Genomic DNA, 21,887 nt, shown 5'->3' on the forward strand with positions numbered 1-21,887 from the left:
CGGCGGCGCCGCCGGCGAGCGCCCAATGGCGGCGGCCCCGCGCTGCCGCTGCCCCGGGGCGGCGCGGGGGGGACAGGCCGGGGCCGCGCCGCCGCCTCCCCTCAGCGCGCTGTCCGCCGGCGGCGGCACCGTGGGCCCGCAAGCGCCGCGCCCGCCGCCGGCAGGTAGGTCCGCGGGGCGAGGCGGCGTGGGGAGCGGCCGCGGAGCCGGCAGCGAGGCGGGGGAGGGGGGAGAGCCGCCTGCCAGGCGAGGGGGGAGGGCCGCCTGCCTGGGGCCGGCCGGCCGGCCGGCCGGCCCCCGCCGGGGAGGGGGGCAGGCGCCCCCGCGCTCTGCCGTCCTGACAGCGGAGGAGGGGGCACGGCGGGCGCGTCGGGCTTCGCGGGCGCAGAGGCGGGCGCAGGACGTCCGGACAGCGGAGCCGGGGGAACCGGAGCGAACGGCAGGTGGCCCTGCCGGCGGAGCTGGGGCTGCTGCCCTCACCTCGCCGCTTTACCCCCTCCGCGGCCCGGAGGAGGGGCCGTGCTGGGCTGCGCGCCCCGGCGGAGCCGAAGTTCTCCGCCGCGCTCCAGCCCCCTTCCCCGGCCCGGGCTCACGGCACCGCTCCCAGCCGCCACCATCTGGACCGTGTTCCAACCTGTTCCCCTCGGTCCGTGCGCCCTCCTCCGCGGCTGCTGCCGGTGGAGGCTGGCTGTGACAGGCGACCCCCGCGGCAAACGAGTGGTCGCCTCTGTCCCCCTCACAATGCACGCAGTGTTTCTGCGCGAGCGGCGGCCGTTCACTGCTCTGCGTCTGCGGAAGGGTTAACGAGTCAGTAACAGCGGCGTGTGTGGAAGCTGCTTGTATCCACCTACCCCTCAGCTGCTCTGTGCAATTACTCATGGTTTGGATTTTTCCTTTCGGGAGTCTACCGAATTGTGCTGCTTTTGAAGTGTTTTTCTGCGGTTCAGATATTGCAAGGCAAAGAAAAATCGCCACTCATCTTTCTGTCGTCTCCTTTGAATACGCTACGTAAATTATAGGTTAAAACAGTTCAAACCGCATACTTCCATGCAAAGTGGATTTTTACGTTGATGTAGGACCGGACAGCCCCTTCCCCGCACGTTTGCCTGCTTCATGTCTTGAGTATCCTTTCTGTACTGCAGCTCCGCTTTTCTCTCTTGATCGTTAATTGTGTTGTTGGCTAATCGGCTGTAATCAGAATCAACTTTTCTGACTTTTTTTTTTCCCCCCCATGGTTTAATCCTTTTTGAGATTAAAGTTTTTCAGGGAGAAGTTAACAAAAAATACTCCACTGCTTGATTAGATCAGGTGATGCTTTACAGCTCACATCTTCCCTTACTTAGTTGCACCTTTGGCTGGGAATTATCCTTTAATAACTTCACAGTGTTGGTTTGAGGACATTTTTAGTATTGTCAAGGCAAAAATTTGGCAAACATTGGCGTTTCTTGTGAATCAGCTATGAATCATTCTTTTCTTCTGCGAGATGTGTGTTTTGTAAACTTACTAGTTTGGGCAAGTAAATTTCAAACTACAGGTTGGTGGCAAAACGCTTGTGTTCACTAATTGTGCCCGAGGTGACTGAAACGTACCTTGTGTTACACAGACAAGTGAGCTCTGGACTTTGCCTTAATATTTTCCAGATAAACAGATTTCTGTTAGTAAATTAAGTTTGTGTTACCACAAAGAAGCTTGAAAAACAGTTTTCCCTATCTCCAGTGAGATATGGGATTATGCAACGCATGTGACTTTCCTAAATACTTAGTTTCCAAACGGCTAGGTTCTCTCTTCTGCAAGAATTTTTAGATTTGATTGGTTATAACATAAAGCAGTATTCGCTATGAATTACATTTAGTCTGTTACATCATGCTTTTGTCAGGTAGATCTTTGACTTTTTCTGTATAACTTTAAAGGCTTTTCATGATATTCCTGTGGAGATCTCAAGTACAAAGTGAGTAGCAGTAACTCCCGAGCAGATTTAACGTATCATTTTCCTTAGATATAGGAATACAGCTGGCAACTTTAGTGATCGCTGCGCTTTTATAGTTATAGCTTTTAAATTATTTTTAAAATATGAATGCCATCAAGAGCATGACCATTAAACTTTCCAATAAGAGAAAAGGTCAGATATTTTTTTTTTCTCTCACACATTGCACTGTATCTCAGTTCTGACTAGCTGTACTCTCTTATGATTCATATCCCTAATTATCATTAAGGACTTAACAGCATACCTTGGTCTTTAACTGCAGATCTCTCCTTTACACAAGTACCTTGGATCCCTCATTACATTAGTGGTGTAATGAATACTCTGCTGTGTGGTTGGTTTAGGTAACAGTCCAAGGGACACGAGGCAAAAAAGCAACAGCTACATCTCAATAGTGGCCGACCCCCCCCCCCCCCCTCGAGTCCTTGTTTGTGCTACCTTGCCAGCTATCTTGTTGAGAACTGGCAGCTGGTACAGTTCCCTGGTTGAGAAACCCAGACTGTGTGGGGGTTAAAACCATATTGTGAGTGGGCTAAATACATCATGTTTATAAAGTCCTTAATTTTCAGATATCTCAAGTCTGGCATCTGCAAATGAAGATGAGAAATGGTATCTATGTGTGTTACAAATCTCTCAAGATGTTCTGCTCTGCAAGGCTTCTGTTGCCCCTGTTGTAGAAGTGGTGACTTTTCCAGTCAGTGAGGCAGTTGCCAAGGTGGCATCAGCTACAAGATTGTGGCTTGTGGATTCTCCTGCTCTGACACTTTGCTCCCGGTAGTACCTTTTCTTCATGCAGCTTTTAACCCAAGTAATGCATTGAGGCTTTGTGCAAAGCACCTGTCATGATCTTTGCCAATAAACTAACAGAATATGTGAATTTTGAGTTGTTGAAAAGCCCTGCTCTTAAAGGCAGGCTGAAAGTAAAGGTTTTGGTCTCGGAAGCTTTGCAACAATGTTGGCTTTCTCTTTGAAAGTTGGACAGGTAAAAAATAAAAATCAGCAGGAAATAGGCTAGAGAACTATAAGGGCTCGTGTAGTGGATGCAATCTTCTAATGTCATCTTGGCCATCTGAAAGTTGGATGTATCTAAGCTAATCACTTAAGCTTACTCTGCAGTCAGCTAGGAAAGGAGAGCCTTCAGAAGGCAATTCTTGGGCAATTTGTCTGAAATGTTAGTTGCATTTAAAAAAAAATAATCCATAAAGTACTCAGTGGCAAAACTAGATATTTTTTTTTGTCCTCTGATTTCTTAATACATTTTCTTTGGAGTCTAGCCATGCTGGATGGTTTCTTAAAGGATTGCAAGTTCTGCTAATGGATGTAATAGCTTTGCAAGTGGTTAACCTCAAGGAAGGAATGCCCGTCTTTGTATGCGTTGGGTATGAGCATGTGCTGTCTTCAGGACTGTGGCTGTAATTGTGACCAGATGAATTTGAGTCCTAGGAAATACAACTAGAAGCCTTACGGCTCAGCTCATACATCTAGAAACATTAAGGGTTAAATCTTTGCTGCTTGTAGATAGTGAAAGTTCTGCCAGGACCTTAAACTGGGCCAGAAATCTATCTGAAGGTGTCTATATGGGTAAGATCTAACCAGGTAGGACTTGTGAATCCCCTATTGACTTCTGCAATCAATTTTCACTGTCCTTTAAATGTGCAAATAAGGTGAATGGTGTGGAAGGTCCTTTTTCTTTCAAAACTAAAGGGTGTAAAATTTCAGAGATTCAGACTAGGGGACAGGCATCAGGGTTCCAGGATTCCCTTCTTTTCTAAAAAACTGTGAATGCAATACATTAGTGCACTAGTTAGAGCAGGAATGTACTTTTGAAATGGATGTCCTGATCATCAGCACTTAATGCACTTCAATTTGCATTTTAGAGCACATAAACTGATTTTGTTTGGGATAAAACTGAGTCAGAAGAACTCCAGAAGCTCATTTAATGTACTCCAAGTGCTAATGCAAATTCTACAGGATCACATTGGAGATAATTGGAAGTAAAAGCTGCAAAAAAGTAGTGTGAAAGCTATGCCCTTAATGCCAAGTATTTCACCCTGCAGCTGTGCTCCTATTGGTAAGGTTTTGTGCTGTCTGCTAGTGTAAACTTAGTGACAAACGTGTTAACCAATTTTTTAAATGTAGCATAATGTTCAGTGTATCTTTACAGAAAAAATACAAGGGAGAATATAAACAGCATAATGTTAAAAAAGTAAGAGAAGACATGAGTGTGTGTGTCCCTTAGATAACTGTAGAAACAAATAGTGCTTTATTAATAGAAAATAGTCTTAAAGGAAGTAGGTTACTGAAATGCATAAGTTTCTTAAACATTAGTTCTATAGAGATACCAGCTGGTGAAAGAGAGCCATAAAATTAAAGAGCTTTTGCTCTCACCCATCCTGAAAATCCTTCAATAGGTTCTTTTCTGACAGAAAATATTTCCTAAAATGTTGAAAGTATTTTCTCAGCAGTGATATATTAAGGTTTACCAGTTCACTGCAGTGATATGCCTAGAAATATGCGTAAGACTTCCTTGAAGTTCACATTTTTATTTATTGGAAAAGATCATGCTATAGGAACGTCTTGATTAGTTGTGCCATTACTTCAAATCAGCAGTTGGTGATTTCATCTCGTGTCGCTCAGGGGCATTCATATGAAATGAGAAATAAGTCTCTGAGTAACAAACCACTGCTGAAGTGCCTCTTGTTCATTCTTTGCAGTGTAAGGGAGTTGTTCTCTCTTTGATACTGACAGGGAAGGTGGGATAGACAGATTGTGATCCTACTGATATGGTTTATTGTATAGAGTCATTTATCTTGAATATTAAATGTGGTTTTTAAGCTTTGTTGCAGACATTTCCCTCTGGGAAGACAGAACTAAGTGAAAGAGTCCTGAAATAAACAAATAGCAGCTCTAGAAGTAATGAAGCAGGGAGCCAAAAAGCAGCATGGAAAAAAACCCTGAAAGTGTGTGTATGAGGTTATTTAGTTATAACAATAAATACCTGCATAGAAGACCCGTGTGATCAGGAGTGTGTATTGTAGAGTTTGGGGAATTAGTTTGAATCCCTGGAAGAGGGGAGGATCTACACTAACACAGCGTATCTGTGAAAAGGGAACGGAGTATTGGTACAACATTATTTTTGGCTGTGATTCAGTTGCCTTAATTTAGGTGTGAAAAAGACATGCAAGCCTAAGTTAGTTGCCATAGTCTTTCTGGAGGGGGATTCACCTTGTTTGAAAATAGATCAGATGAAAGATCCTCTGGAGGTGTTGTGTTCCTTCTATTGACTATAAACAGAGCATCAGGTGACTATCTCGGGTGTCTAACTAGGCATCTGGGGTTAAATGAGATGTGATTCATCTTGTTTTATTAGGGTAACTGAAATAAATGTCTCGGCACAATTTCTTTGGCTTGAAATGGAGGACAGAACTGACCAGTATGCTTCAGGATCCTATGAAGGTGCTCTAGTAGTACAGAACTATCCTAATATTCAAAGACCAGGCAGTGTGCTGCAGAGCTGAGATTCAAAGCAGAGCTCTTGGTCCAAGGGTAGCAGACCTTCCTGGTGAGCTGGAGAGAAAGGATGTCTTTTTGCTGAGCTGTGTTTCTTGTTTCATTACCCTCTTTTAGGCAAAATTTTAGTTGGCATTTATAGACAAGAATATTTATAGAAACTAATTCTCTCTATGGGCTCTTGGGTTTGCCAGCTGTGAAATGAAATGAGAGAATTATCTTTAATTTACTTTTGAAAATGGGGGTGGGTATACAATATAGGAATTTTGTTCTCTCAATATCTGAACCAGGGGCCTCTTGTGAACAGAAGGTACCATTTTGCAGAACTGCATGGTGGTTTTGTGGTTGTGTGGATGATCGAAATGCATGGAAAAAGCACTACCAAGCATTTTTGAAGAGAAAAAGTATTACTAGCTGCATAACTGAAACTTGAGCTGGTCAAGCTCCACAGCACAAGGCCAGTTTATTTTCTAATAAAGTAGTTTCAATGGAACAGCTGTAGGGAAGAATTTGGCCTATGAAGTTTAATGATTAGTTGCTGTTTAATTGCTAGCTGCTCCTGAGGTCAGAAACTTGCCACCAGAAATGCTTCTTTCACTCTGATCCTTCCTATGTTGTTTCCAGTTCACCGGAGTTCAAATATTTACCTGGCTAAAAATGATATCCCATATATAAAAATTATATATGGTGGAAACATCAGGTGCGTGTTCCTAAATCTCATTCCAAATTATAAGGTGTATGAGTTCAGCATGAAGAATAAGATCTCAGCTGATAGGTGTGTGGATTTTTTGGAGGGTATTCACTGCCAGAATCTCAAATGTCACTGAAGGGGGTAAAACTGAGGTAGAATAGATTGGGCAGATCTGGGCTTTCCCCTCCTAAACAACTCATCTCTGACCTCTGCAATTTAATTGCCCAAGTCTCTCTGAATGGGGGCAGCTGTATTAGTTTACCACACTACATGTGTGGTCAGAGTCTGGCACCAGCATTCACTTTTTTTTCCAGAAAAGACTGCAAATTCTCCCTGTATTCAAACCAGGCTACTGATATGCATATGCTTGGAGCTAAGACTGGTTGGGGGTGGCCACAGACCTTTGGGAGCTGCAGCTCCAAACAGCTGCATTAAGCTCTTCAGTGACACTGAAATAGGCACTAACTTTCAAGTGATAATCCCTTCTCTTCAGGAAGTTTGTCTTGAAAAAAGCCTGAAATTCTTCTAATTCTGCTTATTTTCAATAGTTTGTAACATGCTTTTGTCTGTATCTGTGTGACTTATGCTGGTGTCAAATTTACAACTCTGCCACAGTGAGTCACTGCCAGTCTTGGTAACAGAAACAGAGTCCCAGTCCCTTTGTGGGTCTGTGCCTTTATGAAAGAGGGAGGTAAATATCTCAAATATTTTAAAATCTGCTTGTCTGCATCCCATTTCCAAAACTTGTCCGCAGGGTAAGGCAGCCTTTGCCAAAGGTTACCCAGACTCAGCTCCCCCAGAGCTGGCAAGGGAGCTGTAATGCTGCATTAACGTTTCTGTGAACTGGTATTTCCACACATCATAATGTTGTGCAACCGAGATGTATCATGGGCTGAGGAGCAGAATAACCATGGTCGCTCATGGCTACGTGAGGTTGGGTGCGGAGGTGGAGTGACCTGACTGCATTAATTCCATTTCCAGAGCAGGCTCAGTAAGCAGCCGTGCTGTCAAACATACAGTGCTGCTGGTAGTGTTACCTAAGAAGGGTTGCATAGAGGAGGATATTCAGATTCCAAACCTTTTAATGAAAAAAAGCCTTGCCAGTATTATCTGAGTGCCCAGCATCCATCTCCGTGTCTGCAGTTGTTTATGTTGTGATTTTTCAATGCAGTAAGTGAAGTCTTCATAAAGTTCTTTCTGCTTTGTTTTCCTGACTAGATTCCAGAGTCTTCAAGGCAACAGTAACGCTGTCTTAAACTTCTGGGGGCTTGGGTGGGAAGGGAGTGTTGGGGGTTTTTTGGTGGGTTTTGGTTTTGTGTTTTGTTGGGTTTTTTTTATACTGTTGCTTTACTATAGCACATGGATAACAAAAAACAGGTCATGCACAAAGCAGTCTTGATGCCTTCATTTAAAAAAATTTACCTTTGGGTTATACAATGTCTGACAGCACCCAGAAATGTAACATGAATGAAATTCTTGTCTAAAAATTTGGGAGGCAAAATATTGGATTACCCAAGTCCAGTTGAGAGCTGTGTATGTTCATGACTTCATTCGTCTTACCATCTCACTCTTTGAGTTTCTGCATGCATCATTTGAAAGTGTAGGTAAGTAGAGCATACTTCTAGATATATAGAATGGCTGGCCACCTAATGCAGTTAAACTTTTCATGATTTAATGGTAAAGCAATTGTCTGCTATTTGAAACTGAAGAGTTAGTTGTCTAAGAAGGAAAGAATAGTGAAATGTCTCACTGTAGGTTTTTTTTTCTTCTTTCTGTTTTTTTGAGAGTATTGGTTTGGTGTAGCCAACTGAAGTATTCTATATCCTCAAAACATGGAATTTTGAAAGATCAAATCACATTCCTATTTCTGTTTGAAAACTGGAGATTTTTTCATGCACCTATAAATAGCAGTTTGTTTAGTTTTAGATTTTGTGTACCATGTGCAAGTACATATACCTACAGAGCTTGTCTACCACTGGCTCAAGCCAGGCATACAAGGAGCTGCCATTGCAGAAGCTTCCCCAGCAAACAGTTTGGTCTACGGGGAACCTTCTCCCCAAGGTGTCGGCACGGCTCTGTCAGTGTACCTGATGTGCAGTGCTCCCTGCTACTCCAGTTTTGAGCGTTTACTTTGATAATAATGCCCCAACCATTGAGTGATTAGCCATTGTCCACGTCTTTTTTTTTTTTTTATATTATTCTTAATCATTCTGTTTTATGATCTGCCGGTTGATAGCCTCGCAAATGCATTGGTGCAACAACTGTTTGTTTGAGCCATGCCAAGCACTGTGAAACCAGGGACGGTGACACACTCTGTGGGAGCCAATTCATATGAATTTCTATGTATAATACTGCATATTTGTCAACACCCTGAATGCTTCGTAACTGGGCATTTGTGTCAGATTAGAAGATGAGCATCTCATGGAAGCCATACAATAATGTTGGTAATTAATTATTTGATGCTGTTAAGCATGAAGTGCAACTGGTTCTTCTTCCTGCTGTTGATACTCAGACTTGCAGTGGCTCCTCTTGTAGCTTCCTCAGCAAAATACTTAGTGTAATAAAATACGAGTGATTTGCTGCCTCCATATGCCACAGGGGTCTGCCTCTCACCGTGTACCCCTGCAGCACTTACATGATCTCTTGTAGATAGATGGCAATGTATCTTGGATTCCTCTTCTGGAATGCCTGCTGTCTCATAGGCACAGCTAACTATCAAAGGGGTGGTACTAAAAAGATGAGCAGCAGCTGCTCGCTGTACCAGACAACACCAAAGCTTTGGTAGTTAGAAAGCAGAGTATTCTGAACTTCATTTTCAGCAAAGGGCTCTACCCCTTTGCCCTCTCTTGTGTTTGTGTTCTGTTCCCAGTTAACTTCCAGAGATGAGTAAGCACGCTCAGGAATGAATATTTACCTCTACTGTCATCTTACTAATCCTACTCTCTAGGTATGGACCTGCTGACAAAGATACTACAAAACAGGTTCTTTTTTTTCTCCCCCGAAACATCTTTTATTTTTACTAACACCACTTATTAGTGTGTGTTAGTAAAACCAAAACAAACAAAAAACCCAATAAACCCAAAACCAAACAACAAAAAATGAAAGATTTTTCTCATACCCTCTGTTCTACATCATGCTAGTATACCATGCATTCTTATTTCATTTTTTGACAATTAGACAAATACAATTAGACACAAATGTATTAGACAACAGTGTTGCAAACATACTATTTTGTACTGTGTATGAATTTGAGTTGTCAAGATCTTTGTTTCTACTTCATACATAGTTTTTTGTAATAGCGTATAAAATACTGGATCCCTTTAAATTAAATCTTTGCTCAAGCATGTTTTTTTTCCTGGAGTTGCTTTTCATTCTCTTGAAGGAGGAGTAGTCATGCTAAACAAACAGCACTGTCAAGTCTAATGGGCCTATATTTAGAGTGTCTAAAATAGAGAGTGACAACAAACGTGATATTTGCAGGTTGCCCTGAAGGGCTGCAGTGTACTGGCATCACGCTAAGTTGCATAATATCGGTTGACTCTCCAGACACTGGAAACGAGGAAAGACCAGTTGGATCATCCAAGGAATTTTCTGCTAGGGAAGGCTTGTTCCCTGTGATACCTCTTGCAGAGTATTATTTTTTGTCTGGCTTTAAATAATGAAGCAGGACTTCCTTAAACCAGGAGACAGCTTCACATTTTAAGGTTGCCTTTATATATAACCATCAAGCAGGATCTCCCTTATAATGGAAATCCCTTTTTAAACTCTTTTCCTTGGAAAGGTGTTACTGATACAGCTTACAAGTTATAAAAGATGTTACACAGAAATACGGTTATATAGAAGTTATATATATATATACATATAGTTGTCAGTTACATGGAAATACAGAGAAGGATTGAACAGAAGATGGCTTTCTCGCTTAGTGTTCCTAATCTCCTTTCCAGCCAACGCTCAGCACAGGAAAATTTCTGTGCTTTCTTTCGGGACTGCATCACTTCCTCAATGGTCCTTGTCTCCCTGATGCTTTTACAGTTGGATTCTGTGTTTTTCCCTCACTCTGAATCTGTTCTCCCATTCACAGCTCAGCTAGATGAATGCCCATCCTCTCTGTAGGCATACAACCTCCAGTGAAGCATCTCTGTCTAGAGAATCCAGTTTCTCCCTTGTCTTCAGTGTGGCTAGTGTTTGAGGGCTTGACACTTCTTTCTTGTTCGGGGTTTTGGTTTGGTTTGGTTTTTTCCTTCCCCCCAGCTTTCTCAGTGCAAAATGAGTTTAGCTTATACTGGTTGATGGCAACTAATTATGCCCACCATTTTCAGTTAAGATTTTTCACTTAACTTCTAGCATGAACTTAGTTGTAATTCAGAAGATAAAGCCCTGATTTCATTTGTGCAATTGAAACCAGTCCTGAGGCATGGGAAGAATTATGCTGGCTCTCCTTTTACTAATGGCGGCAGGATCAGGTTCTGAGTTGTATGATGAATACTGTGTGAATACTGGTTTAACCCCAGCGAGCAACTAAGCCCCACACAGCCATTCGCTCACTCACCCCTAGAGGGACGGGGGAGAGAATCAGAAGATTAAAAGCAAGAAAACTCATGGGTTGACATAAAGACAGTTTAACAGGTAAAGCAAAAGGCATGCACATGTAAGCAAAGCAAACCAAGGAATTCATTCACCGCTTCCCATCAGCAGGCAGGTGTTCAGCCATCTCCAGGAAAGCAGGGCTCCAGCACATGTAACAGTCACTTGGGAAGACAAACGCCATCACTCTGAATGTCCCCCTCTTCCTTCTTCTTCCCCCAGCTCTGTATGCTGAGCATGATGTCATATGGTCTGGAATATCCCTGGGGTCAGTTGGGGTCAGCTGTCCCGGCTGTGTCCCCTCCCAACTCCTTGTGCACCCCCAGCTACTTGCTGGTGGGGTGGGGTGAGAGGCAGAAAATGCCTTGACTCTGTATAAGCGCTGCTCAGCAGTAATGAAAACATCTCAGCATTACCAACACTGTTTTCAGCACAAATCCAAAACATAGCCCCATACTAGCTACTGTGAAGAAAATTAACTCTATGCCAGCCAAAAGCAGCACATACTGGTAAAGCAGTAATTTGGTGCAAGGCGTGTAGGCAATGCTGGTATGTTAGCATACATTCAAGTCATACAAGCCAGAATGTGTGTTTACTAGAAGAGTGTTTATCATCCAGCGCAATATTCCAGTAAACTTAGATCACTTACTCGATTCCCTGTTTCTTTTTTTATTAGTCCCAGTTTAGAAGAAGGATAGGTGCAGACAGGGCTTTGCGATCTGTGTTCACCTCTTGATGGCTATCTTCAGTGATGACAGGCTGCAATGACATAGTTGGTTCAGGGGTGATTAACTGTAAAACTTTATGCTTTTTACATCAGTGAGATAACTTAAAAACCACACCTGATAATCATCACAACAGCAAGTAATGTACAATAGCTTTTGGAAGGTTTGGTAAATGGAATACATCTGGCTAGCTTTTTTGTGCACAATTTAGACAGGAACATATGAAAGCATCAGTATCAGATGTGCAAACCAGGGTGCCCAGTGGGAGCTTTCTTCTGAAAAACATTTTCCTTGTATGATTCACTTTTTCAGGTTTGAAAGAAGAAACCAGTTTTTAAACCCAGTTCCCTCCCCATACTATGGACTGGAATGTCACTTACTGTAGCATTCTGTTGTGCAATAGTTGTCATTATTGCAAATTCACCATCCAAAGCAGAGGAACACATGTAATAGGTGTGGAAGTCTGGTATCGGGGTGCTGCTTTGGAGTTCTGCCTCATGGAGGCCTTGAGAAGACAAGGAAGAGTGGTAAGCACTGTGCACCTGCCCTCTCCTAAGGGGATGCTACCAACCTCTCCCCCTTACTGCATTTAGATTGCTTGTTGCCTACTGTTATTACCAACAGAACTTCATTGAACAAAGAAAAACCTGATCCGTAAAGTGATTCTGAATTAATCTAGCCCTTGGGGAAGTCAAACCCTTAAATTAATGTTTTGTTTATTTTTTCTCCTATTTGTGCAATACTGACTGGGGAAAAAAAATCTCAGATTTTAGAGATGCAAATGGTCCGCTAAAGAAGTTGGCATATTGCCTCTTTCCTGTGATCTTTTCCCAGTCTAGTTTTAAAGCACTATTGCTCTATATAGTAAGAGAAGCATTTGACTGATCTTTGCCTCAGATTCTAGTTTGAGTTAGAAGGCTGGCAGTTTGGGAAATTATCCTTCAAGTTTTAATGCAATTACATGACTGGAGGCTTCAGTTACGCTTTGAATGTATTGTGGACCCATAGTGAGCTATATTTGAAGTCCTGAAATGTAGAGCTTCTACTTTCCCGATGTGACTGGGGATGTGAGCTATCACTGCCAAACATTTTTGTCTGGCATGCTCCCTTGGTTTCTGCCTGTTAGACGTTACTTCCAATTGTAACAAACAAACAAACAGACAAGCAAAAACAACCAAAAAAACCCCCAAACAAACAAAAAAACATTCTTTTTCTGTATTTCTGCTCTTCTACAGTGCCTTTCTACATTTCTGAAGTTCTTGGGAGTACAAGTAATAGAGGAAAAGGTTGCACAATTTTCCTCCAGTATCAGGTTTTGAATCCCTCTAAACAGTATCTTGTCTGACTGGTTCTTGTTATGAGGCGTCCAGAACCCATGAAGTATTTCTAAGGTATGGCCTTCACAGAAGGAGAGAGACCATTGCCTTCTGAATTGCCTAAATGTCCTGGTACTGCCTGCAGGAGAGCATCTTAGGTGTTTTCTTTCTCTCTGGAAAAGAGGAGCTTCTGTGGCAGATAAATTGTGGCATAGAGGAAACAACAGCTGTTAACCTTTCAGATATTAGCCCTGACACAAATATTCGTGAGGGAGATGCTCTCTTCTCTTACTGTCGGGACATGTGAGCTTCCAGCAAAGCTGAGGTGTGTTTGTTGGCCATGGTTTTGGGTTCTTGTGGCCTAGAGAAAATAAGGGCATTCCAGGTCATCTCAGCTTTAACACTGCTTCTGCCACTGACTTACAGTGTGGATTTAGACAGATCACTTCATATCTATTGGAATAATTGGATGTGGCCGTTAATTAGTGTGGCTGCACTATGTCCCACCACTGCTTTTCTGTCATCCAGCGTGCCAGATGGCTCTAGTCATCTTCAGTATCACGTTCTGCTTTGCTCCATCTCTGTCTAAAATTGCCAGGGGACCATCAATAGTAATGACCTACCTTGTAATGGCACAAAGTGGATTTGACCAGGCTCTGAGAACAGAGGACAATCAAGGCTCTTGTTACTGTTCACTTAGGTGTAATCTGTAATAGGCAAAACCATCCCTGCTTCCAGAGAGGCTGCATGAGTTTCACAAGGGATATCTGTTTGGCTCCCTTTGAGCCCTAATTCTTCCTTATATATTCAGAGCTTTCATATAAATGAGTGTTACATGCACCAGGTAGTAACTGAGCTTCTTAATGTACATCTGAAGTCATGGAGCTCATATATTATATGAGCATGTATGAATCACAGCAAGTAAAACTGGTGTAAATTCTAAAACCTGGTGTTAGCAGGGATTTTCTTGGGGCAATTTATTAAGCTGGGAGAGCTGTATACATAGAGAAAATAGGATTGTCAGTACTAAGAATGCAAAAATCGAATAACCAAATATGACTACTCTTCTATCATCTAAGTCATTCGTAAGGTAATCTTACCTCAGGCATTTAGGCAGAGGCTGGTGCAATGATGTTTTCAGTAGTAATAATAAAATCCAACTCCAGTTCCTTTATTTCATTTGGTTTCTCAAGTTTTGGGTTTTCTTCCTGTTGTTTATCACTGGGTTTTGTTTCTGCTGTGGCACCCTGCAGTACTTGGGACTTTCTTTTGATGCTTAAGAACAGATTTCCAATTTGGAGTTTGTTTGTTATTCAGGTCATGATGTGCTGATGGTCAGTGCTTGTTACAGGCCAAGTTGAGAGGAAGAGCCATGAGCTCTCTCTTACTTGGAAATTTGCCCAAGACAGCAATCATTCCTCAGTTCATGCTACTAGAATTGTTTCGTCTGTACAGGATTGCCAAACACGTGGTCAGGATAAAATTACATATTTTTCCTTGAGACTTTCCTGGTGTTAGTGAAACTTGATTGTTACAACAAAAGCCATGGTCAGAGTCTTTCCTTTTTTACTGTCCCTTTGGCTTATTTGCTTTTTCTGCTACATGGAACTTAACAGCTTGTCTAGTTGTTTTCCCTTCCATGGTCTCCTACAATAACCAAATGCAAAGAACAGTAGCCAATTAATGTTTATGTCCCTGGGATTGTAAGGGAAGGTATAAGCAAGAAAAACAGTATCACTGTATGAATTACAGGATTTTTTTCAGTGGTGCTGCCATGTAAGGCAATAAATATACTTGGAGAGTCTATAAATTTAGCACAGACTTGCTATTGATACTATGTTTGCCAAACAAAACCTAAATTTAATCCTCTCAATTTTTATTCTGGGTTTTTTTCTCTTACTTTTTTTCCATGTAGCTGTAATCTGGTAACTCTGGGTAGTGGTGATAAAGCTTACTGCAACATGCCTCATATATATGTAACTTGAAGCAATTGGAGAAATGACCCTTAGTGCTTAAAATTATTAACTGCGCTGTTTCTTTTGAGCAGAGTTGAAATGTACTGAGAAACAATGTTTGAGTTTGCTGTCCAAACACATGAGTACTTAAATACTTTGAATGGTACATTTACAAAAACACCTTTCCATTACAGATAATTCTAAAGTGTCTCAATAGTGCTATGAACCATTACTACTGTTGGTGTTTGTACTCACATAGTGTGTAAAAGTCCCACCTAAAGTAAGGGCTCATTGTACAAGGTGCTGGGTGTGAGACTTCTGGCACAAGATAATTATGTCACTTGCTCAAATATATGTTTTTGATTTAGCAAAGTAAAGGGAGAAGGATGATGATATTCCTTTTTATCTGAGCGGAGCTGTACAAAAGGGCAGATAGGTAAGCACGTCACAAGAAGAAATGGCTATAAACTGTAAATTGACATAGATTTGGAATGACAGGTTTCTAGTTATCAAGGCAGTGTTGTCATTTTAGAATGAACCTTCATCAGTTTTAAAAAAGGATTATGTAATGTAGTTGATCAAAACACTGTGAGGACTAAACAGGCAAGGAGTTTTGTTCCAGCTCTATGATGTCTGCCCTTTAGAGAACTGAAAATAACTGTCACCCACTTGTCACTCAGATTTACATGTCCCACTGTGAAACTGTAATGTAAAAAAGGGACACCTGAAGCAGAGATTTCAGCTTCTCAGAGTTTTGTTGCCTCACGGTCAAATCACTGCACTGGAATTGATGGTAAGGATCACTGCGATCAGCATGTGTAACATCTGCTTTACCTTGTATTTACTGTGTAATAGTAACAAACAAACTTTTGATTCACAATTTTTTTTACCAAAAATCTGATAAATTAGTTAACTTTTTTTTTAACCAATTCAGCACCAAAAGCTTAGTGCATATAATAACACAAATCCAGAAGTAACAAAATCTAAGCTGATACAAATTCTATTCATCTAGAGAGGTATAATGCTGGTGTGGCCTGGGAGTATCTTGTTCCAAGAAATGTGTTTGCATCTCCTTTTGCTTGGGCTGTACAGCATAAACTTTTGATTTAACTGTAGCTCACTTGGAGTATAGAGGATCCATTTGTTCCCTTAGTCTTTCTAGGCTCTGAAATCCATTTTGCTAGGAATAGCCATGGATGTTTGAGAAGTCTGAAGGACAGGGAAAAAAACTCCAAAATTCACTTGCAGAGTATTCGTTGCAGTGTTTAACTAGTGTGTGCTGATTGCTTTGCTGTGGAGAGGATTCAGGTTTATCCACAGTGTCAAATGGTTCCTCTGGAGACATGTACCTTTGAAATGGTTCTGCATATTGTGTTAACTGAATGCACATTGGCAATGGTATTGTGGTGGCTAAGGCTCTTTAGTTCACAGTGGGGTTGGCTCAGGTTTTTTTCTAAGGATGATTTTGGAAAGTGAAGAGAAGTGAAAAATAATTTGGGGATGGAGTTGTATCTTTTCCACATAGTCTGCACAGGAGTTAGCTGTACATGGTTCATAGTTCTGTACAGGCATTTAGGTCAGGCAGTGGGATTTATTGGTTTTTTGTGAAAGCTGAGAGAATGCAAAATTCCATCTTTTTAATAATTTTTTTCATCCTAACATATGCATCCTCAAAGTGCCTGTCTTATGAGAATCTTTGACATTTTGGTCTACTCAGGCTGACTTTCTTCTCTTTCAGGCTGCTTGTCTAAAAGGTGTGATAACCCTGATAAGTCAACATAATCTGCTTTATTTACCAAACTGGGAAGTCTGTAGAAAATTCCTTCTGTAGGGAATTGTATAGCTGGAGAACGCACTTCATGTCACACTACATGGTACTCTGATGTTTTTCTGGGCTTGTAGTGCTCACTATCTGTTTTAAGGTGTATAAGTTTTGCTGTCTGATATTGAGTGGATTTAGAAAAGTATGTTTGTCAGGGGGCAGTAGAGTAAAAGAGCAAATCCATCCTAAAATAATGGTATAATTCTCCCACTTATCAGCATAGCTGAAACAGTCCATTTTCTTGCCCTCTTTCATGACTTTTTTCCCTTGACATTTTTTTTAAAAAAGAAGGTGGAGCTAAAGGCAAGATAAACTGTTTTCTTTTTTCATTTCCTGCCATTTGATGCTTCCGTCACGACTTTTCCAGGAGAAAGGAGAGGTCAGTATTCATTTGTCTGGGAAAAGAAGACTCAGTCACAGATACTTAAACAAGCCCCAAACGGTTTAGTTGGTCACATGAGCAAAGCAAGATACCAAGCTCATCCTCTCCTTCCCTCACATAGCATCCAAGCGACCCTAAACATCTGATTATTCTTTTTCTCTTAGCTTGCCTCTATGTTTAGCTTTGTAGTTTCTATTAATTGCACCCAAAATGGATGCTGTGCGAAGCAGGCAAAGGTATCTGCCCACACTGTGTGAAGGCAGATGTCCTGCCAGGGAGTGAAGGAAAAGGGGCTCAAGTGCAGCTGTTTCCTCCAGCATTAGGGAATTGGTTGTATAACAAGGGAAAGGTATGCAGGGTGACTGGCTGTGGGGTGGCCATAGGCTCTGGAAAGTCTACGGGGAGGGGATCAGTCTTCTGGCAAATTGCACTGAACCATCAGGATTGTCTCAGGAATCCTTTTTTGTGTTCGCAGGAAACTGTACTTTTTGTGTTCAATTCTACTTGGAAAGATTCATCTTCAGACAATGAACATAGACCCATGAATCCTCTCTGGGTGTCAGGCTGGTTTGTGAGTTCCAAACTTTTGAAAGTTTTCAGCTGTTTCACACAGCTCTTACTTGCTGACTTGCCTTCAGCAGACTAATAACTTTGTGCCCCTGAAGAGAATAATCATACTGGAAGCCATTTAATGATCTACTTCCTGCAGAAAATGCTTAAAGACTGAATGCATTTAAATATCGGTCTGCTTTTTGGACCTAAATGTTGTTAATGTAGGGTAAAGAGAAGTCTCACTGAAGTACCTGTTCTTGTACACCAACATAAAGTTTCACCCCAGAAAAAACTTTAGTTAGGTGGGAGACAGCAGGCCAAGAGATGCCGCTTAAAGCTCTTTAAAACAGCCAAGTCTGAGTTTTAGTATTTTCAAGTACTTGAATACCATGGCAACAAGAGCTTCAGTGCTTGAGATAACTGGGGACAGAATTCACATGCTTCCCTAGGAGGAGGCAATAGTCCTCTGAGAGTTTTGAAGTAGTCTGCAAATCTGAGGCGATCATGGGTGCTTGTCAGAATTTCTCTCCCCAGACCTGATATTGGGTTTGTATGGCAGGATTTTGGTAGCAGGGCTGGGGCCGCAGGGGTGGCTCCTGTGAGAAGCTGCTAGAAGCTTCCCTGGCTCCAAGTCAGACCTGCTGCTGGCCAAGTCTGAGCCCATCAGTGACAGTGGTAGCACCTCTGGGAGAACAGATTTAAGAAGGGGAACCTGTGGGGGGGAGGAGATTGGAATGTGAGAGGAACCCCTCTGCAGACACCGAGGTCAGTGAGGAAGGAGGGGAGGAGGAGCGGGGGAGGAGGGGATGCCCCTGCAGCCCGTGGTGAGACCAGGCGGCAGGCTGTGTCCCCCCCCGAGCCCATGGAGGGGAGTGGGGGAGCAGATGCCCACCTGCAGACTGTGGAGGAGCCCACACCAGAGCAGGGGGATGCCCCCGAAGAAGGCCGTGACTCCAACTCCATGGGAAAGCCAGCACTGGGACGGTCTGTGCCTGAAGGACTGCAGCCCACAGAATGGGCCCAAACCAGGGGAGAGGAGCGAACGAGCGGCCTCGTGGTGCTTTGTTGCTGGCTGGACTTAAACCACGACACCTGACCTTCCCAGTTACTAGCCAACAACCAGAGCACTTTTCAGTGCCCCATTCCCTCTAGCAGATTCCCAGATCTGTGCAGGGTACATCCTGTTGCAGTGCATCCTAACTAAAATCGCTGCATCTGTGAAAACATTTGCTGTGCTACAGCAAAATCATGCTTAACTCCAGACAAGATCTAAGATGTTGTTTTTTAAAATTAAAACGTGAAGTTCCAGTCAAGCAGCAGAGTTAAAAATGCAGCTAGCTGAGAGGGCATCTTTTCATACCCACACCGTGATAAGATTCATGGGCAACCAATCCCGATCCCAGAACCAGCAACATAGGTGTTACTGGTAATGAGACATGCAGCTTATTGCTTGCTCTTGAGAGGGATCAGACATTGTAAGTAGCAAGATGAGCAAGGACATGCTGACATCTTGGAATTAGGATTAAGTTACATCATAATCAAAATTTGCTAAATTTGGGAGAATCTCCTCATCACCTCTCTTGCTGGGGTTGTAAGAGGCATGGCTCCCTGAGTAAGGAATAAAACATTGTTTTCGGTGATTGACTGTTTCTAACATGAGGATGTTTGAAGGCCCTCAGATGCTTTAATCAATGAGTTGCTTAAGTGTAGCCCTCTTCTAGACACAGGTGACATTCTTGTCTCAAAGGTGGCAGTACTTTGACAGTACTGTGCCTGTGGTACATAAATAGGTTTAACATTCTGTATTATTAAAATGTTGGCACTCATTCCTCCCATTTAATTTTCTAAAAGACATAATTTACTCCTTTCTTCTCTTAACAGCCTTGAAAAGAAAAGAAAGTGCAAAGGAGGTGTTTCCCTCTATTGGCTCCTCTTCACTGTACCTCTTTCCCATTCTGCTTCCCCTTTATAATCCCCAAGTGAAGATGAGTAGCCTGCTGCGAATATGACGTCTCTGACTAGTGTCATTGCCTCCCACCAGTCTGAGTGGGTGTCCTTCACTGATGAGCTGCTCCTCCCTGTTAATCCACGAGGTAAGCCATCTCTGATTTTCTTTGAACCTTGTGAGACTTGTTTGAATTAGACCAACTACTGTCATATATCTGGCATCACAGAGCTTGCCTTCTAAGTGGAAGCAGTATGTGCAGAGGTTGAATTATCTGCTGCGACCCCTATGTAACAGGAGAATTTGGGCTAAAAATGTAAAATACTCCCCTAATGTGAGATTTCCTTAGCATAGATCTATTACAGGGTTTGGATCTGTCCTTCTTGATTCAAGGCAGTTATCCAACTGACTACAGAGTAAGTCTCACCTATTGTAATGAAGTGCAAAACTATGCCCAGTGTTAGACTAACAACTACATTAGGTGAAGGAAAATTTTCTACTTACATTTAATGGCAAATTTTAGATATTTCAATAAAAAACAATGATGTAATGGTGAGTCCTACCAATCTCTCTATTTTGTCTTTATTTTAGGTAGCACTGAGGAGCCTTTGGAGAAATGTTTTTCTTCCTCAGACACCTCCTCAGAAGAGAACCACAATGGGGATGGAGAATTTCAAGACCTCTCCCACACAGAGCTGGAAGGTGTAGCTGACCAACCCAAGGTGGATATGGCTGTGCTTGGGAACCATGTGTGTCCCAGCGCTGATCTGTTGTCATCCATCAGTGGTTGGGTTCAGTTTGAAGATGCACCATGGACCAGTGCTCCATCAACCCACACACAAGCAGGTGAGGTAAATGCATGAAAAGGTCCATTCCAGTAACGTAACAGAATACAATGAGAGCCTAGAGGACTTTTTGCTTGCTCTTTGATTTCTCAAAGCTTGAACTTTGACTAGTTTGTACTTTAAAACAATTAATGTTATTAGAGTTTCAAAAAGGGCTCATAATTTTGTTCTGGGTTGAACTAGCAGTATTTTCTTTTCGTAAAGAAAATCAAAGGCTTCTGTGATTCATTCCACCTATGTCTTGATCCTTGAGACTGCCAAAATGCATTCATGGGGAAACAGCATAGTGGTGTTTTCAGTGGTGACATTTCTTATGTACAGGTGTGAACAGCCATCTAAAAAGTCTGAGCCATGTTTGCCTCTGTGATCGGGAACTGAAAGAATGGTGATCACTGTCTTCTGTGGTCATAGTCTTTATCTGCTCATAGTCCCCATATGGTTTTTGCCAGAAGCTTAATGAGACCAACAACTAGCGTGCCAATGCCCATCAGTACTTTCTGATGTCTTTTGATGCTATGATTTAGCAGCTGGAGAATTACAAAGACAACTGAAGTTGACCCTAATTCCAGGACTGCATGCACTTTTCTTCAAATGTAAAAGTTCTTTCTGACATAGTTTAAATGTGCATGCAAAGTCTCTGGCTTGCCTCCTCAGCTTACACTAACTGATATAGCTATATGAGCTTCTAGCTTTTCTGTACAAACAGACTTCTGTCCCTCCTTGCAGGAGGCTGTGGAGTAATTGCCAAAAAAACATTAGTTTACTTTTTCATGTTTAAATTGAGATTGTCTCTTAATTCCACTTCATTACTGCTAGTTATTAAAGCAGTTTAAAGTCATAACTTTACTCTGCTCACCGAGTCCATGACATACTCCCTGTGACACAAATAATACTTCTATCAGAAAACTTGGATTGGCAACTTTGGGTTGGGTTTTGGGTAAAACCCAATGGTTTTCCATCTGCTCTTTTTATGGGTGCTACAGTCCATTTGAGACTTTGTGCAGGAGAAGTGCCTGAATATTCAGGCTAATAAAAGTTTCTGTTAAGCTCTGCTTAAGACCTTCTTATCTTTATATTTATTTGTTGGTTATTCTTCTCAGTTGTAAATGCTTACTGACCCTGGTGATGAGGAGAGAGGGAAGAGCACCTGTAACCATAAATCTGTGAAACTGAGGTGCTCTACCTCTCTATTACTTAATTTCATGGTTAGGTGATCCTTACTCTTACTCATACAGCCACATACTTTTTCAAACAGAGCTGTTGGTTGCTCTGACACCATATTTTCTTGCTAATGTTGTGATGTCCCTGTTGACTAGAAAACTCTTAAGTACACCTTCTTATTAAATGAAAAAAAATTATTTGCTCAGCCTAAATAAAGCTAGCCATAACAAAGAGAATTCCATAAAACTAATTTTGTGGTGTGTTGCTTGATTTCTCATCCTTAAAGGGATGTGGCCCAGTCTTAAAGTATGTGCTTAGCAAAAGCACTGCCTCTTGGTTTGTGTTTTCAGTCACAGGGGACACAAGGTTGTAGGCAGAGGTCTAGGATATCCAAAAGAAGTGATCACAGAAGTCTTTC

At 42.1% G+C, this 21,887-nt stretch overlaps 1 protein-coding gene and 1 long non-coding RNA gene across 2 annotated transcripts in view; both read left to right on the plus strand.

Annotated features, from left to right (window-relative positions):
• The first annotated feature begins 868 nt into the window (after window positions 1-868).
• Window positions 869-17,537, plus strand: LOC126049482 (uncharacterized). The gene is made up of 3 exons (XR_007509207.1): window positions 869-1,122; window positions 16,873-16,963; window positions 17,442-17,537. It is a non-coding gene; the product is annotated as an uncharacterized LOC126049482 (long non-coding RNA).
• Window positions 17,538-19,406: 1,869 nt separating this feature from the next.
• The window catches only part of STON2 (stonin 2), a 60,213-nt gene continuing 57,732 nt past the window's right edge, over window positions 19,407-21,887 (plus strand). The window contains exons 1-2 of the mRNA XM_049825945.1: window positions 19,407-19,611; window positions 20,055-20,309. Of these exons, the coding sequence (XP_049681902.1) occupies window positions 19,524-19,611; window positions 20,055-20,309 (343 nt within the window). The 5' untranslated portion in view covers window positions 19,407-19,523. The remainder of the gene's footprint in view (window positions 19,612-20,054; window positions 20,310-21,887) is intronic.

Source organism: Accipiter gentilis, chromosome 22, assembly GCF_929443795.1.
Source record: "Accipiter gentilis chromosome 22, bAccGen1.1, whole genome shotgun sequence".
In the NCBI taxonomy this organism is placed as follows: domain Eukaryota; kingdom Metazoa; phylum Chordata; class Aves; order Accipitriformes; family Accipitridae; genus Astur; species Astur gentilis.